Source organism: Equus quagga, unplaced genomic scaffold (assembly GCF_021613505.1).
Source record: "Equus quagga isolate Etosha38 unplaced genomic scaffold, UCLA_HA_Equagga_1.0 HiC_scaffold_32_RagTag, whole genome shotgun sequence".
Taxonomy (NCBI): domain Eukaryota; kingdom Metazoa; phylum Chordata; class Mammalia; order Perissodactyla; family Equidae; genus Equus; species Equus quagga.
In genome coordinates, this window is record NW_025793551.1 from 274,846 (window position 1) to 292,989 (window position 18,144).

The 18,144-nt window shown below is 34.5% G+C and overlaps 1 protein-coding gene across 7 annotated transcripts in view; it reads right to left on the reverse strand.

Annotated features, from left to right (window-relative positions):
* Nucleotides 1-18,144, reverse strand: part of LOC124232194 (lysine-specific demethylase 6A-like) — a 173,640-nt gene that overhangs the window by 60,099 nt on the left and 95,397 nt on the right. For 3 of the 7 annotated variants that reach the window (XM_046649156.1, XM_046649155.1, XM_046649160.1), the window contains exons 9-17: nucleotides 17,230-17,323; nucleotides 15,542-15,668; nucleotides 7,607-7,705; nucleotides 7,259-7,478; nucleotides 6,618-6,752; nucleotides 6,009-6,164; nucleotides 5,355-5,450; nucleotides 4,339-4,434; nucleotides 3,040-3,423 (exon numbers count right to left, since the gene is read on the reverse strand). In XM_046649156.1, the coding sequence (XP_046505112.1) occupies nucleotides 3,040-3,423; nucleotides 4,339-4,434; nucleotides 5,355-5,450; nucleotides 6,009-6,164; nucleotides 6,618-6,752; nucleotides 7,259-7,478; nucleotides 7,607-7,705; nucleotides 15,542-15,668; nucleotides 17,230-17,323 (1,407 nt within the window). The remainder of the gene's footprint in view (nucleotides 1-3,039; nucleotides 3,424-4,338; nucleotides 4,435-5,354; nucleotides 5,451-6,008; nucleotides 6,165-6,617; nucleotides 6,753-7,258; nucleotides 7,479-7,606; nucleotides 7,706-15,541; nucleotides 15,669-17,229; nucleotides 17,324-18,144) is intronic. The other 4 variants (XM_046649158.1, XM_046649161.1, XM_046649157.1 and 1 more) reach the window with 4 other exon arrangements.

The window sequence follows — 18,144 nt, forward strand, 5'->3', positions numbered from 1 at the left end:
ATTTTCCTATACTAGCAAAGAATAAGTGGAATTTCAAATTAAAATCATGATACCACTTACATTAACACTAACCACAAAATGAAATTTTAGGGATAAATCCAACAAAATATGTGCAAGATACGTACCAAAAAAAAGCACAAAACTGATGAAAGAAATCAAAGAACTATATAATTGGAGAGCTATTCTAGATATGCATCAATAGGAAGACTCATATTGCTAAAATGTCAGTTCTTACAAACTTGATCTACAGACTCAATGCATCCAAATAAAAATCCTCACATTATTTTTATGGATGTTGACAAACTGATTCCCAAGTTTATATGTAAAGACAAAAGAACCATAACAGCCAACACAATATTGAAGTCTAGAAGAAAGTTAGAGAACAAACTCTACTTGATTTCAAGAATTAGTACAAAGCTATTACCAATCAAACCATCATGGTAGCAGCAAAAGAAATACAAAAATTGATCAATGAGACAAAATATAGAGCCCAGAAATACACCCACATAAATATGGCCAACTGATCTCTGACAAAGCAGCAAAGGAAATACAATGAAGCAAAGACAGTCTTTTCAACAAATGGTGCTAGAACAACTGGGAATTCACATTAAAAAATAATGAACCTTGACACAGATCTTACACACTTCATAAAGATTAACTCAAAGTGGAACACAGACCTAAATGTAAAATGAAAAAGTATGAAACTCCTAGAAGTTAACATGGGGGAAATCTACAAATCTTGGGCACAGCGATGACTTTTTAAATAGAACTTCAAAGGTATTATCATGAAAGAACAAACTGGTAAGCTAGACTTCATTAGAATTAAAAACTTCAGTTCTGTGAAAGACACTGTCAGAGAATGAGAAGACAAGCAGAGACTAGAAGATAATATTTACAAAAGACATAACTGATTAAAAGACTGTTACTCAAAATATAGGGAAAAACCACTCAAAACCCAACAATAAGAAAACTAACAAACTGATTAAACAATGGGCAAAAGATCTAAACAGACATCTATCCTACCAAGGAATGTATACAGATGACAAACATACATATGAAAAGATGCTCCAAAAATCATTAGAGATGTGTAAATCAAAACAATGAGATACTACTATATCCCTACTAGAACTACTAAAATCCAAAACACTGAGGCCATAACTGAATGCGTTAGCCTAAAATTCATATGCTGAAATTTAATCCTCAATGCGATCATATCTGGAGGTGCGGCCTTTGGGAAGTGATTTGGTTGTGAAGGCAGAGCCCTCAAGAAAGGGATCATGCCTTTATAACAGAAACCACAGAGAGCTCCCTTGCTCCTTCTGCCACACGAGGATAAAGTGAAAAGAGAGCCAACTATCAATCTGTGATAGTGAGGAACAGGGCCCTCAACAAACACCAAATCTGCCCACACCTTCATTTTGGACTTCCCAGCCTTCAGAACTGTGAGAAATAAATTTCTCTTGTTTATACACTACCCAGTCAATGGTACTTTGTTTATATCTGCCCTAACTAAGACAACTCTCAAATGCTGGGAGAAGCTAAAGCAAAAAGAAGCCTTAGTTAATGTGAGTGGGAATGTAAAACGGTACAGCTACCTCAGAGGAAAGTTTTTGAGTTTCACACAAAACTGAACATACTCTTAACAAATGTTCCAGCAGTCATGCTCCTAGGTTTTTACCCAAATAAGCGGAAAGTTATGTGCACACAAATCTCCGCATGAATGTTTACAGCAGCTATATTCATAACTGCAAAAACATGGAATTAACCAAGAAGTCCTTCGCTAAGTGAACAGATAAAACTATGCTAAATCCAAACAATTAAATATTAGTCATTAAAAATAACAATAGTTATTATGTCCAAGAAAGATGCAGAGGAACCTAAAATGCTTCTTGTAAGAGAAAAAAGCTACTGTAAAAAGGCAACACACTGTATAATTTTAACTATATGACATTCTGGGGAAAGTAACAATATAGAGACAATAAGATTTGTGGTTGAAACAGGTTCAGGGAGGCAAGAAGGAATAAACAGATGAAGCACAGGGTATGCTTATGACAGTGAATCTATTTTGTTTGATACTGTGAAGGTGGATGCATATCATTACACATTTGTAAAAACTCACACAATGAGAACACAAAGAGTGAATCATAATGTAATCCAAGGGGTTTAGTTAATAATAAAGTATCAATATTGCCATATCAACAGTAACTAACGTACCATACTATTACAAGATGTTCAGAATAGAAGGACATATGGGTGGAACAATTTGGGGAAGTTTTTGCACTTCTAGAAACCTAACAGTGCTCTAAAATGTAGTCTATTCATTACAAAGACTTTTAGAAAGAGGTTGTTGAAGAAATTCCTATCTCTACATCATAACATTTAAAGGCTCCAGTGGGCCCTCAGGGTAAATCCTCAAGCCCTTCACTTAAGCCTCATATTTTATCCTCCCTCTCCATAAACTATACTCTAACCACATTTGCCCTGCCTGCCTTTCTCCTTCCAAATTCTCTCAATTTCTTGAGATTTTTACACCTTAGTTCTCCTGAGCAAACTTCCCACCAGAGTATATGTCACATTTTATTATAACTTATGGTAAGTGAAACTTTACTAGTCTTTTGATCCCATTAAAATAAATGCTTATCACCTGGTATAGTACTGATCTTATGCAGGGAATACACACAAATATCAATTAACTGCATGTATTAAAAAACATGATCATGATGCCTTAATTAATTAGCAATGGGATTTTGGGGAATTGTAATGCTATGATTTTTCTCCCTTCTTTTTTATTTCCAGACTAACATAATTTATACCTACACTGTGACATATTGGATAGTAAATACACTCATGTGCATAGATTGAGTTTACAATGTAATACTGATACTGCAACCCTTAAATTCTCATAATTACAAATTACTTAAAACTAGCTTATAAAGACAAAAATATTCCTTAAATTTTTACTTATTCTTCTCCAAATGAACACAAGCCAGAGAAACACTGTTATGGAAGAACAAACAAAGCAGCTAATCTTTCTTTTACCTGAGCGGAGTTAGTTAGCTGTTTTCTCCATGGCTCTTCTGCGCTGCTGGTCAGGTTTGTGCAGTTATGAGGTAGAGTGAGTGTGTTTTGCTGCAGGTAAGGCACATTTCCATTACTTCCACTTCCTGTTATATAATTATTGCCTACCAAAATACTGTCTGTACTCCCTAGCATTTTTGATATGCTGCAAGGAGCATAGCCTGCAGAAAAATTTCCACTGGCCAAAGGCTTTTCAAAACAAGCAGAGTGAACTTCAGGCTGAGAAACACTAGGTACTCTGGGCAGAGCAGAATGTGGTTGCTGGCTAGAGATAGAGTTTGTAGGCAGTGATGAGTCAGCTATTGGCCCATTAGGAATTCCAGCAGTTTGTCCTGTTTGTCTCATCTTCAAAAACAAAAAAGAAAACCTGCTTGCGTGACTCTGAAAATGTATAATCAATATATCCCTAATTTTATTATAACATATAATCTCTCTAGGTTAAAAAATACATTTTAAAAATGAAATACTACATTCATGTGAGTAAAGCAGAAATTTTTTTCATTATATAGTTAAAGAAACCTTTCATTAGTGGTTATAAGAGCAGAAGAAAGCAGCTGAAATTATGGATGAGTCAGTAATTTATAGGCCTTATTTATTTTCCATCATCAAGAAGGGGATTTCAACTTTCCATTCTATTACATTACTGCCAAATTTTTGATACCAAACAATCCTTAAAACATCTCCACCTCAATAGAAATGCTTTGTTAATTATAAAACAATAAAAATAAGCCCATAGAAGCTGGCCCGGTTGCACAATGGTTAAGCTCTTGTGCTCCGCTTAAGAGGCCCAGGGTTTGCGGGTTTGGATCCTGGGCATGGACCTCCACACTGCTCAACAAGCCATGCTGTGGCAGCATCCCACATACAAACTAGAGGAAGACTGTCACAGATGTTAACTCAGGGACAATCTTCCTCAAGCAAAAGGAGGAAGACTGGCAAGGGTGTCAGCTCAGGGACAATCTCCTCACCAAAAAAAAAAAAGCAGCAAATAAGCCCATAGAACACACCTGAAATATAATTGAAAAAAAAAAAAAAAAAAAGGTGTAAGATACGAAGTGTTTTGTTCAAAATTAATTTATGGCTATTTTAAAAAAAAAATTTTGCCCACTAGTAGTATTTAAAGATCAGCTATACAAATAACTATTGAATACATGGAGAAAGCAGAAGTGAGCACTAACATGATTAACTCTAAAATGACATTGTAGCCAAGAAAAATATTTAACAAGATGATAAATATTAGAAGAAAAATAGTACACATACTTGTTGCATTAAGACAAACTGACTTTCCAACTGTTCTAGCATCAGTTTCTGTGCTGGATTCAAATTATCTCTATTTGTACGCAGCTGTTCCAAGTGCTAGAAGAATTAAAAAGAAGAATACAAAATTAAATCCAAAGACACTTCTAGGTAACCTGTCACAGAAGAGACTACAAACTCTGAACCTTTGTGTAGTCAAATATGGTGACTCCTTAAATAAAAGCAATCAATCCTAATATGAAGTCCTTCAAAATCTAAGAAAGAAATGTAAAAACCAAAAATTTATCGGAAGGTTATTTTTGCGTTTTGAGTTAAATATATTATGTGGAAAGGAAACTACATTCTTCACAGGGAAACTATTTAACCTTAAAATGTGTTACAACAAAACCACTTAAAAGCAGCATTGTTTGTAATAGAAACACTGGACATGACCTAAAAGTCCAAAAATAATAATCTCATTAAATAATGGGTGGCCTCCATGGAGTCGTAAATGTAGTATTATGTAGCCATAAAAGAAGGAAGCAAGCAATATATAGACATGAAAATGTCTCAGATATACACCCTTTAGAAAAAAAAGGCAAAGTCCTAAGCATTCTACCCACATTTGTATAAAAATGACAAAAAGGAACCTATGAGATAAGACTCTTTTCTTGGATGTACAATATATCTCTTGTACAATATATACAAAATATGAAAGAAGATATTAACATTGATCACTTGTAGGAACAGGAAATTAAGTAGCTAGAGGCAGGAACTAGAAGGAGCCTCTGTGTACCCTATCTTCCAATAACTCTTGCATTTCAAACACGTGAACGTACTCCTTCTTTAAAAAGACGCAAAAGACAAAAATGAATTATTATCTCTATTACTCTGGAAAATGTGGGCTATTACACTAATATACATACCAAGTTAGTTTACTGTCATTCAATTTTAAGAATTAAGACCTAAAGAAAGCTTAAAGCTTAATACCTCTACTGCTTTCAAATAGAGGGGAAAACTGCTAAAAGAATATTTCATACCTGTAATTTCTGTGGTGTCAAACACCATGAATGAACTTGTTGCTGTACTGGAGTATATGAAACAGTTTGGCCACTATTCCAGTTCTCAGAACTATTCTGAGGAAAATTTGTTTCAAAAAATTAAAAAATATTTGGTTAAATTCATACACTAACAGCTATGTCTACTGAGATTCAAAATGACTACAAACAGAGTATTTACATATATGAGACCTTATTTTTTTAAAGCACTTAAACAATAATTTAAAATGCTTAATAAATTTGTAAACTTATGAATTTAAAACAGACATTCATTATTTACTCCACCTAAAAGACACTTACCTAAATAATGGCTCAGAGAACTAAGAGGTTTTCCTTTACATGCAACATTCAATTTATTTCAATGTCAACAGAAAGTGGAGGCAAAAAGTCTAAGTTCATAAAACCAGGGAAATGAATAAAATGACCAGATGAACAAAAAGTTATCCCTATTTTCTATAGTTAGTATATAGGCACATTCACGACAGGAAATACTGCTTGTAATAGCAAAATAACTGAAAAACTTTTCACTCCTTGATGTACTCAAGTTTAAAATACGAGAGTCACAATTTCAGAAGACTTGGACCTTCATTTTTGATTGGGATTTTCCATTTCTCTAAAATGTATATATACATATACCTTTGTTGGACTAGATGTTCTTTTCCTCTTGGCAGAACTGGACAGGCCATCTACTTGGCTAGAAGTAATCATGTGTACTGGCAAGGACTGCTGTAAAATTGGTGTTTGACTGGGGTCTAACACAGGTTCAGTATTTGGATGATGACCTTTATAAGCCTAAGGATCACAGAAGTAAGACAAAAATATTGTTCTACACATTTTTATTCATTCTTTGAAATTATAAAACTTTATAAGCTGCATACTTTTCAAAGCTATGTGGGTATCATGAATTGCAATTACTGAAAATCAAAATCAAATGAATCATCAATGGAGAAATGTGTACCTTCTTTTGGAAAACTTGTTTTTTAAATTAAACTACTGCATAAGAGTCCATTAAGAAATTCCTTTTGAAATCATGAGAATATATAAAGGTTTTAAACTAGTACCCCAAGTTTTTTCCCATATCAGAGGGAGTTTAATTTTGATCTGATATCCCTTTGTAATTAAATAGGAAAAAATTTTATTTTTTTAAAAAAGCCAATCCTGCACTTAGTAATATAAGTTTGATCACTACAGATTGGAAAGAACCCTTAAAGCTGGGCACCTACAGAAGATAACCCAACTTCTCACCTGCTGTGCTGTGTTCATGGCACCCTGCCTGGAGGTAAGCTCTGCGGGTATTGGTAGGCTCCATGCCTCCTCAATACTAGGAAGTAATTTAGTTTTATTCTGTAGACTACCTTGTGGAAGGTTACACAACTGAGCCTAGGAAAAATTATGTAAAAAGCAAATTTAACACAGGCCTACTTGAGTAAGAGCAAGTCCACTAAATCTTCCTCAATGTTACAGGTATTTATTTTTAAAGAAAATAGATTCTGCATTTGGGGTTTCAGATAACCACTAAGTATAAAGAGGGCAATGAGAATAAACTTATGAATCAGAACAAAGCTAAGTTCTGTTTTTCAGAATTCAGATACCTTCTCATGAAATTTCAAGCGAGAGTGAAAAACAATGTTTGTGTTCTTTTCTCTGAAACACTATAACTTAAAAATGTAAATAGCACACAGAACAATCACGCAAATTAATGTGCAAAAGAACATTTTAAATGCCTCATGTCTTACTTAGAATGAAAAATAGTATCACAAAATACTAAAAATTATGGAAACAACTTACAGACATCCAAATGAAAACATGAACTTTCCAGCCACCCTCCTCATGCCCGTTATTATATGGAAATCTGTCTTTTAAAATATGCTACTTAAACCTTTTACCTGTAAAAACTTAATTCTTCCAGCAAGCATAGAGGTATTATTACAACTTTTGCTTCTAGTTGCATTTAAATAGCATTTAATGGCATCTTGAGGTTGGTTGCAGGATTCATAGAGAGTGCCTAGGTCCATCCAGGCTGCTGCATGCCCATGGTCCAATTGTACAGCACAAATGTAGGCCTGTAAAGCATCCATAGGCTGATTTTGCTGCTGATAGAGAACACTGGAAAGAGAAATAAAGAATAAACTGTCTAAAACTGATTGGTTATATTATACACAGTACATTCTAAATGTTTCAATGAACTTGTGTATCAATTAAAATACTATTAATTTTATATACACAAGCCTTACCCTATTGAACACCATGTATCTGCACTTGCTTCTGACTTGTCAATAGATTGCCTGTAAGATATAAAGGCATCTTGAACTTTCCCAATACTTGAATAGCACCTGAAAGGGGAGAGAGAGAAAAAAAAATACATATATATATATACATATATATATACATATATATATACACACACACATATAAAGTATGCCATTAATCCTTCAATTAACTATACTCACCAAAATGATGTATATGGAAAGGGAAAAAGCTAATAAGCAAACATATATCTGTGTGTGCACATGTGCTTACATATAAAGTGTTACACGTAGCCATACCTCATTTTCTTGCATCCTCCCCTTTTATTGTGCTTCACAGATATCGTGGGGTTTTTTACAAAGAGAAGGTTGATAGCAACCCTGTGTCAATCTAGTCTATCAGCACCATCTTTCCAACAGTGTTTGCTCGCTTCATGTCTGTTACATTACATTTTGGTAATTTTCTCAATATTTCAAACTTTTCCACTATTATTATATCCGTTATGGTAACCTGTGTCACTTATCTTTGATGTTCCTATCGCAATTGTTTTGGGGTGCTAAATACGAGATGACAAACTTGATCAATCAATATTGTGTGTGTTCTGATTTTTCCACTGACTGGCTGTTGCCCAATCTCTCTCTCTCTTCCCAGGCCTTCCTATTCCCTAAGACACAACAATATTAAAATTAGGCCAATTAATAACCCTACAATGGACTCTAAGTGTTCAAGTGAAAGGAAGAATTGCACATTTCTCACATTAAATAAAAAACTACAAATGATCAAGCTTAGCGAAGAAGGCATGCTGAAACCCAAGACAAGGCAAAAGGTAGGCCTCTTGTACCAAACAGTTAGCCAAACTGTGAATGCAAAGGAAAAATTCTTGAAAGAAATTAAATGAGCTACTCCAGTAAACACATGAATAATGGGAAGGCAAAACAATCTCATTGCTGACACGAAGAAAGTCTTACAGCAGTCTGGATAGACAAGTCAAACTAGCCACAACATTCCCTTAAACCAAAGCCTAATCTAGAGCAAGGCTGAAATCTCTTCAATTCTATGAAGGCTGAGAGAAGTGAGGAAGCTTCAGAAGAAAAGTGTGAAGGTAGCAGAGATTGGTTCACAGGTTTAAGGAAAGAAGCCGACTCTACAATACAAAAGTGAAGATGAAGCAGCAGCAAGTGCTGGTGTAGAAACTGCAGCAAGTTAGGTACCCAGAAGACGTAGCTAAAATAATTCATGAAGCTCGCTACACTCAACGACAGATTATCATCAGTGTAGACAAAACAGCCTCATATTGAAAGAAAATGCCATCTAGGACTTCCATAGCTAGACAGAAGTCAATGCCTGGTTCACAGTGTCAAATCACAGGATAACTCTCTTCTTAGGGGCTACTGCAGTTACTGACATTAAGTTGAAGCCAATGCTCATTTACTATTCTAAAAATCCTAGAGCCCTTAAGAATTCTGCTAAACGTCTTCTGCATGTGCTCTGTAAATGAAACAACAAAGCCTGGATGACAGTGCATCTGTTTACAACATGGTTTACTAAATATTTTAAGCCCACTGTTGAGAACCACTGCTCAGAAAAAACATTCCTTTCAAAATATTACTGCTCACTGACAGCGCACCTGGTCACCCAAGAGCTGTGATAGAGAGGTACAATGAGATTAACGTTCTTTTCAGGGCTGCTAAGACAACATACATTCTGCAGCTCATGGATCAAGAACTAATTTCGACTTGCAAGTCTTATTATTTAAAAAACACAGTTTGTAAGACTATAGCTGTCATAGATAATGACTCGTTCGATGGATCTGGGTAAACTGAAAGCCTTCTGGAAAGGATTCATCATTCTAGATGCCATGAAGAACATTCAGGACTCGTGGGAAGAGTCAAAATATCAAGGTTATTTTGGGTATAATCTTGGGAGGAGTTTAGAAGAAGTTGATTCCAACTCTCATGGATGACTTGGAAAGGTTCAAGACCTCAGTGGAGGAAGTAACTGCAGATGTGGTGGAAATTTCAAGAGAATTATAATTAGAAGTGGAGCCTGAAGATGTGAGGGAACTGCTGCAATCTCATGAAAAAACTTTAAGAGATCACAAGCTGCTTATTACGGATGGGCAAATAAAGTGGTTTCTTGAGCTCGTATTTATTCCTGGTGAAGACAGCTATTATTTCATAGCTGAAGACTGCTGAAATGACAACAAAGAATTTAGAATGTTATATAAACTTGGTTGATAAAGCAGCAGCAGAATTTGAGAGGACTGACTTTAATTTTGAAAGAAGTTCCACAATGGGTAACATTCTATTAAACAGCATCACATGCTACAAAGAAATCACTTATGAAAGGAAACGTCAATCAATGCGGCAACTTCACCATTGTCTTATTTTTAATAAATTGCCACAGTCACCCAACCTTCAGCAACCACAACCCTGATCAGTCAGCAGCCATCAAAATCGAGGCAAGCAAAAAGATTACAACTTGCTGAAGGCTCAGATGATGGTTAGCATTTTTTAGCAATAAACGTGTGGGGTTTTTTGGTTTTTTCTTTTTCCTGAGGAAGATTGGCCCTGAGCTAATATCTGCTGCCAAACTTCCTCTTTTTGCTTGAGGAAGATTGTCCCTGAGCTATCATGTGTCCCAATCTTACTCTATTTTGTATGTGGGACACCACCACAGCACAGCTTGATGAGTGGTGTGTAGGTCCTCGCCCAGGATTTGAACCCACAAACCCTGCCCGGGCCACCAAAGCAGAATGTGAGAACTTAACCCTAACCCTAGTGGGCCCACCTCAAAAAAGTATTTTTTAGTTAAGGTTATGTACTTTTTTTTTAGACATAACACTATTGCACACAATAGACTACAGTATAGTGTAAACATAACTTTTTATTTTTTTCTGAGGAAGATTTGTCCTGAGCTAACATCCATGCCAATCTGCCTCTTTTTTTTAGTACGTGGGCCATAAGCACAACATAGTCGCTAACAGTGCAGTGTAGGTCCATGCCTGGGACCTAAACCTAGGACACCCAAGCTGGGCATACTGAACTTAACTGCTTAGGCCACTGGGACTGGCCCAAGGTAACTTCTTTGTTTGCTGAGGAAGACTGCCCGGAGCTAATATCCATCGCCAATCTCCCTCTTTTTGCTAGAGGAAGATTTCCCTTCCTAAAACCTGTACCAAGCTTTCTCTATTTTGTATGTGGGTTGCCACCCAGCATGGGCGCCAACTAAGTGGTATAGGTTCTAGCCTGGGAACTCAACCCAGGCTGCTGAAGGCAACTATGCCGAACTTAACCTCTAGGCCATGGGGCCAGCCCAATCAACATAACTCTCATATGCACTGGGAAAACAAAAAATTTGTGTGGCTTGCCTTTACTGTGATAGTTTCTTTACTGTGGTGGTCTAGAGCAGAACACACCACACTATCTTGGATGAATGCCCACAGAGTAATTTTAATCTGCATTATAATTTGCTATTAAATGAACTAACTTTCTTATAAGCGTCAACACATTATATTAATGAACTTTCTTGAAACCATTACAGCCCAAATTTGTTCAATGCTATAATATTCAGGGATAAACACAGAGAGTTCTATTTATATACAGTTTATACCCAAGTTTCCTATGATAAGAATATAGAGCTAAAAAAACAAGGAGAAACTAAATGTTGATAACGATTTCAGCAATATATCCCAATTTTCCTTTCTGAACTTAACAACACTCAAAATAAATATTCCTTAATTCATGAAAAATACAAAACTGAGATATAGTTGATACCAAATTGATTATTAAAAATAATAAGCATTAAAGTATCTTATTTAATAGGTATTTTTAATAATTTACAACATTTTAATACTATTTTTTTAAAAAGCACTGGTAAAGGTATTAAGACGAAGGTCAAAATACAGTGACTTTATCAAAAATCAAACAAAAATTAGGGGTGGACCCGGTGGTGTAGTGGTTAGGTTTTTGCACTCCGCAATGGCAGCCTGGGGTTCCAGATTCAGACCCCGGGCAAGGACCTATACACTGCTCATCAAGTCATGCTGTGGTGGCATCCCACAGACAAAACAGAGTAAGATTGGGAAAGATGTTAGCTCAGTGACAGTCTTCCTCGAGCAAACAGAGGAAGATTGGCAACAAATGTTAACTCAAGATCAACCTCTCTCACCAAAACCCCAAAAATTAAACACATAAATAAACTCGAAAATGACTTTTTTATGTATTAGCTGTTGGGGAAAGACAACTGAATCTACTGAAGAAATCACTATCAATGGGCAGTTCTCTTAGTTTTTAACATTTACTTTCTTAAGGTGTAGAAACTGTGTTTATTTCCATGAAACTATTTGTATGTTACTTATTATTACAAGGAATGATAGAAAATAGCAAAAAAAGTTTTAATATCTTTAATCTACAGCCACTCTAAGTTGGGTACTGCAATTACTGATTAAAATTTTGCTAATTCATGTAACTCCACCAGTTGGGAACCAGAGATCAAAGCAGACAACATGAAGAAGGCTGTAAGCAATAATTACTCAGTCTACCTATGAAAAATATTAAATCCAGCTGTGATCAGCTTGAAGTTTCTATTTGTAAAACACTAAGTGGTATGGCAAAAACACTGCATAGAAACATTAATGTTCTAAGCATGTAAAAATGAAAAAAATTAAATACTAAAAAATAAGTTTTGGATGGACAAACCACAAGGCTGATACACACACCTGAGCCAGAATTACAGTGGAAGTAATGAAAATGGTATGAAAGAATAAAATCAAATGACTGATAAAGACTTGGTGAATTCATTAGGATCTGAGGACATATAATTTGTTTTAAACCTGATTCAGTACAAAAAAGATAAATCAACTGTCAAAAAAGGTAAGAAGAAAGTAGTCTGTTTGAGAAAGAACATGAGGAATGAAGTTTTAAAAGATGACAATACAGATGTATGGTGAGAACTTTTATAATGTTTAGTAAACAGTAGTTGGTGTGAAACTGAAGTTTAGATACCTTAAGAGAGAGGAATCTTAATTTGGAATTTATTCATATGCGTGAGGTTTAAGAACACAGGATGCATACAAGAGAGGGGTAGAAATAAGCCTAAAGAATGGCTAATTTTTGTGTTGGCAGATGTAAGAAATGCCAGTAAAAGAAGAGAGAAAACAGTTTGAGAGAGTGCATACAACCTAGATGTCAGAGGAATAATTAAGAAGGGAATTTGCAGCAATGCAAACGAGAACAGACAACAGAGACAATGTGAACAGTGACAGAAAAAAATTTTTTTAACAAAACCAAATTTCAGATTATTAGACAAATCTGCCTAAAGAAGAAATAGGAAGTATTCCACAAAACCAGCATTTTCACCTTCTGCTTTTCAAAAGTCAAATTAGAAAGTCAAAGTGCCCAAGTACTAATGACTAAGTCCAATCACAACTTAAGTTCCTCTGAGGTAGGCTGGTATAACGGAAGCAGCAGTGAGTAAACCTGTGTTCTAGCTCTATGTGAGACACTAATTAGTTATGTGATCTGGAGGATTTCTGCAACACTAATTAATTATGTGAGCTTGAGGAAACCAGTTAACTTCTCTGGACTCACTTTCCTCATCTGTAAAATAAGAGGGTGAATTAAGGTGCCGCCTGATCACTCCCAACCCTGAAACAGTTCTGTGACTGTGGGAGATGTTAACAGTCATTACAAGTATAATATCGTCTAATTGAGAAGTCAGGAAGTGTTCTGTACATTCAAAAATTTTACTCAAAAATGTTAATAATAAAGTATATGCCAATGCTTTAAATTCAGCTAACTAAAATAAAGCCCTCTGTGTAATACTGCTGGTCTTAAAGCTTTGGAAAGTGTATCACTACTGAAATGGTAATTTTAAACATATTTCATTATATCTTGATTATACATGGCTGGGATTACACAAGAGCAACAACAAGAATAATTCCTTAAGGAAAAAGATATAATGCATTTGTATTATATAATTATAATGCTACAAATATTTATTTTGGGTCAAAAGGAACAATATCTTGGTTTATACTTTTTTAATGTATAGTAATAGGAGTGCTATTATATAAAACTATTAGAGGTTAATGTTTACACCTCCTTCTTTTTAGCAATAAACCTCTTTTATAGCCATCATACTGACATACATTGTGCAAAGCTAATAGCAGTAATAGTGTTACCTCCAAACTCAAATACTTCTTAGTTCACTTAATCCATTTATTAAACTGCCAGTTTGCCTAAGGCACATTGCTAAGCAATGGAGATGGAAAGATTCAGCTTCCTCCTGAGGACCTTTAGCGGAAGAGAAAGACTAAATTTGGACTCTCAAGTTCTGTATTACAAACTCCAACTAGACTCTTATGAGCCTTGGAGGAGACTAGGAAAAATTCTATTAAAACTAGATAACTTCCCAGTTAATTCTTATACATGATTAATAGATAATCAAATCTTCTTTTAAAGAAGGATCTGTAAGTAAGCAAAAGTGAGGCCACCTTGTTACGCTAAATAGCCTCAGCCCCTCCTCTGTGTGACTACTCACTGCTCTGCACATATTCTAAAAACATTCACATACTCTCCTGATGACTTGTGGCCTCTTCTACAAATGTAGTCCCCTACAGCTTGATAAATTAAAACTTTGTCCTGTGAGTTTCTCTCCAGGAACAGGCTGATCACAGGTGGGAAACATACCTACAAGGTCTCCATCACAGCTGACAGAAGAATGGAACAATGTGATGCATGGAGCCCATCATGCCTAGGGACCAACATCCCTGGACCCCCTCCTTACTGCATGCTTTCCCTATGTAACTGCCTCAAGATGCTGTAATCCATGAAGACGGGTTTTTGAGACAGAGTCACCTGTCTTCCAATTGCCAGCTAACTAAACTTCCTTTGTTGATCTCAACTTGTTGTGATTAACTGGCTCAGATGGTAGTAGCGAGCAGAGCAAGCCCATTGGTATCAGAAGCATCCTAACAATAACTTCCCTCAAATCTAAATATACTATGTTAAATTTAAAAGAAAATGATACATTGTATAAAAACTAAAATTAACACAAAACCTAAATTTGAATTAGATTTCATGACAAAATTCCTTAAAATAAACTATGCCTATGTAAAAAATTTACAATTAAAACTAAGTAGGACAGGGCTGGCCTGGTGGCACAGTGCTTAAGTTCACATGCTCTGCTTTGGTGGCCAGGGGTTCACAGATTCTGATCCAGGTGGGAACCTACAGGCCACTCATCAAGCTATGCTGTGGTGGCACGCCACAGACAAAGAAAAGCAAGATTGGCATGGATGTTAGCTCAGGGACCACCTTCCTAAAGCAAAAAGAGGAAGACTGGCAACAGATGTTAGCTCAGGGCCAATCTTCCCCACCAAAAAAAACAAAAACAAAACAAAGTTGGGCAATTAAATTGTTTATAACCTTGAGAAAAGGTACCTGACACATCTAATCCAATCCTTTCATTTATAGGTGAAGTCAAAATTGAAACTTCAAACAGTTTAAGTGGACTTTTCCATAGGCTACTGATGATGATCAGATAGAATAAAAATGAATTCTCTGTTAAATAAATACATGAAAACATGATAGAAATCACAGAGGGAACACAATTTAAATACTGATTGAGAAAGAATTATTAGAGATTACCACCTGATAAGACTCTTTAAAACACTTCAAAGCTCTTTAAAAACTGGCAATAATACAAGTCATAGGAAGTCAATGTAAAAACAAAGACTAATAAGCAAAATAAGGATTTCTTAGTGAAATCACCAAATTTAGAATGATCATATTTCACCTTCCAAAGAATCTCTGTTATAACTGTACTTAAAATAAAATGTCACTGACCAGATTATATTACATAATCTAACATTTTAGATCATAAATCAACTCTAGGTACCACAATCCACTGTCTGGTCTTACCTCCCAAGGAAATACCAAGACTGGCCAGAATTAGGATCTGCCTCCAAGGATTTTTGGAGATACTGAATAGCACAGCTTTCCTTGGTGGCTTTGTCTCCCAACAGATCCACATTATGATGCATCCATCCTGTAAATAAAAATTACAAGCATTTATCCATGATTTAAGTATTCTTCTAGCTTAAAGAATACAACGACAAATACAAATAAATTAAAAACACTTTCAGTACATTTACTCATTTATCTTGGAGCAAACTTTCCCCAAATTTATAACTACCAAAGACAGCTACAGTAAAGTGTACTTTACACACAAAGAGACAAATTAAAGCTACCAAGAGCTCTTAAAGAAGAAAAAGAAATTTAAACGATTTTAGGTACTGCACTGACACTTAGCATATTAGAAGCTGTGTATTCTCCTTTTCTAAATTTAATTTTTTAAAAATCCAGCATATGAACCAAAAAATATAAAGATGATTAATTTTATTTTCTTTTACAGTGTTTTGAAAACAATCTTGCAAGCCAATGTTTATTTCTAAGGAATAAATAAATAAAAGCTTTTATAATCAAAGATAATCATTTAAGTAATAATAAAAAGAACCTGACAGAAGACCCTACACGTTATAAGACACTGACACTGGTTATTTTCATTAACAACCCAAATATAACAACATTTGACCAAGAACAAAAACAACAAACACACACCAAAAAAAACCCATAGAAATCTAAATGAAAAATAGGTTCATAGAGCTATAAGAGCAGTATAGAGTGTTTAACTAATAAATAGGTTTAGGATTATACCTACAATGGAAAGATTAGATCAGGTTAAATATGTTAAACATTTAAGACAAATAGAAGTCAGTGTTTCAGTTGTGAGTCAACTAGAGTGTATAAACACATCTTTCCAAAAATATCACCTAGCCAAAACTATGCTTATTTGCTTTTGACATTATAGATAAAATAGTCAGCATAAAAATATTGATATTAGCACAAACTTGATTAAAAATTTAGGAATTCTCTCTTCAAGACCTAACAGTAAAAAACAAACTCAACCCAAATATCAAACATAAACATGAAAGATAACGAACAAAAGCAATTACTGGGGACTATCCTTATTATCCTCTAAGTGATAATGATGCTGTCACTTCATATTACTTTGAACACCGTATTTTCTCTTTGGAACACAAGACTATAAAAAACTGCTAGAGAAAATATACAATGTAATATTCTATAATTTTTAGGTGAGATGTTTTCATTAACTCCTATTATGAGCAAACCTATGAAAGTAAGCTCAATTACTTAGCAGCTGTGTGAATGACTTTAACTCAATTAACTTCATAGAAGCACAGAGCAGTACTCAAACTTCTTCTGGAAGTTGAGTACTAGGGTATAACATCTATAATTTAAATAATCAGATTAGCTGCACTGAAGCATTATAATTAATGTTTGGATTTTGAGATAAATTTTGCTAGACAGTGGGTATAATATATTAACTCTGGACAAAAGAAAAGGAACACATTTGTAATATAAAGTATTCATTCTAAATACAAGCTCAAAATAATTCATGTCACAATTAATTCTAAAACACAGAATTCTAAATCAAAATTCACTTTTAAAAGCAAGTGAGTTAAATTCCTTCCAGTCCCCAAAATTTAATTAACGCAATAGATAATAAAAAGTAAAATTTTTTGTACCTAACTGTTGTAAAACAGTTGCTTTTACTTGTGCAGGTAGGTTTTCTGTCTGTAAAAGCTGTTCATAGGCTTCTTTTGCAGAATGGTACTTCCTCTAAAGAGTAGAAAAGAAGATATTCAAAGAAAAATAAAATGATAAATCTTTAAATAGAAATACTCTAGATTTGAATAAGGAATTAAAAACGTGATGTAAGTTTCCATGTAATAAAGTATAATAAAACACTAATACACATATTGTAAAGAATTGGCTACTGTATGGTGATTTAGATAATAAGGATATATTTAAAGTTTCTATTGTAAAAAATATCTTAAAGTAAAAGTCTAATTTATTAACTGAAAATGTGTCTAACCATGGACAGGCATGGGGTTTCAGAATAACTAACAGTTAATAAAACTAACCTTCAATATAACAAGTCGTCAACAAAATATGACTTTTAAAAAGTCCTCTGTATCCCAAAAGTTACACAGAAAATAACTTTAACCTCACATGTTATTTAAAAACATTCAAAAAGCTCCTGAACTATTCTACTGGCAAATATATAATCAGCCTACAAAGACTTTAGTAGATATGAAAAACTTATTAAGTAAACAGAGCAAATGCTACTTATCCTTTACACAAAGTCTAAAAAGAGAAAAAGTAGTAAACATCTTAATTTTAATTATAAGATATCCTAAAAAGTGCCAGTAAAATTTTCTAGAAGGACTCTTGGAAAGTATTTATAAATAAATAAATTTGTGAAGACATAACATTTCCCATAGCCATGATCTAACAATGTTCATAATATTTAAGGTAGAGGCAAATTTCTAAATAAGTCCATTGCCCACAGCCCCCTCAAAACGTGTACTAAGACTAAAACTTACTACTATCACTGTAATAATATTTAACACAACTCTTCCACAACAACAGAGAAAACT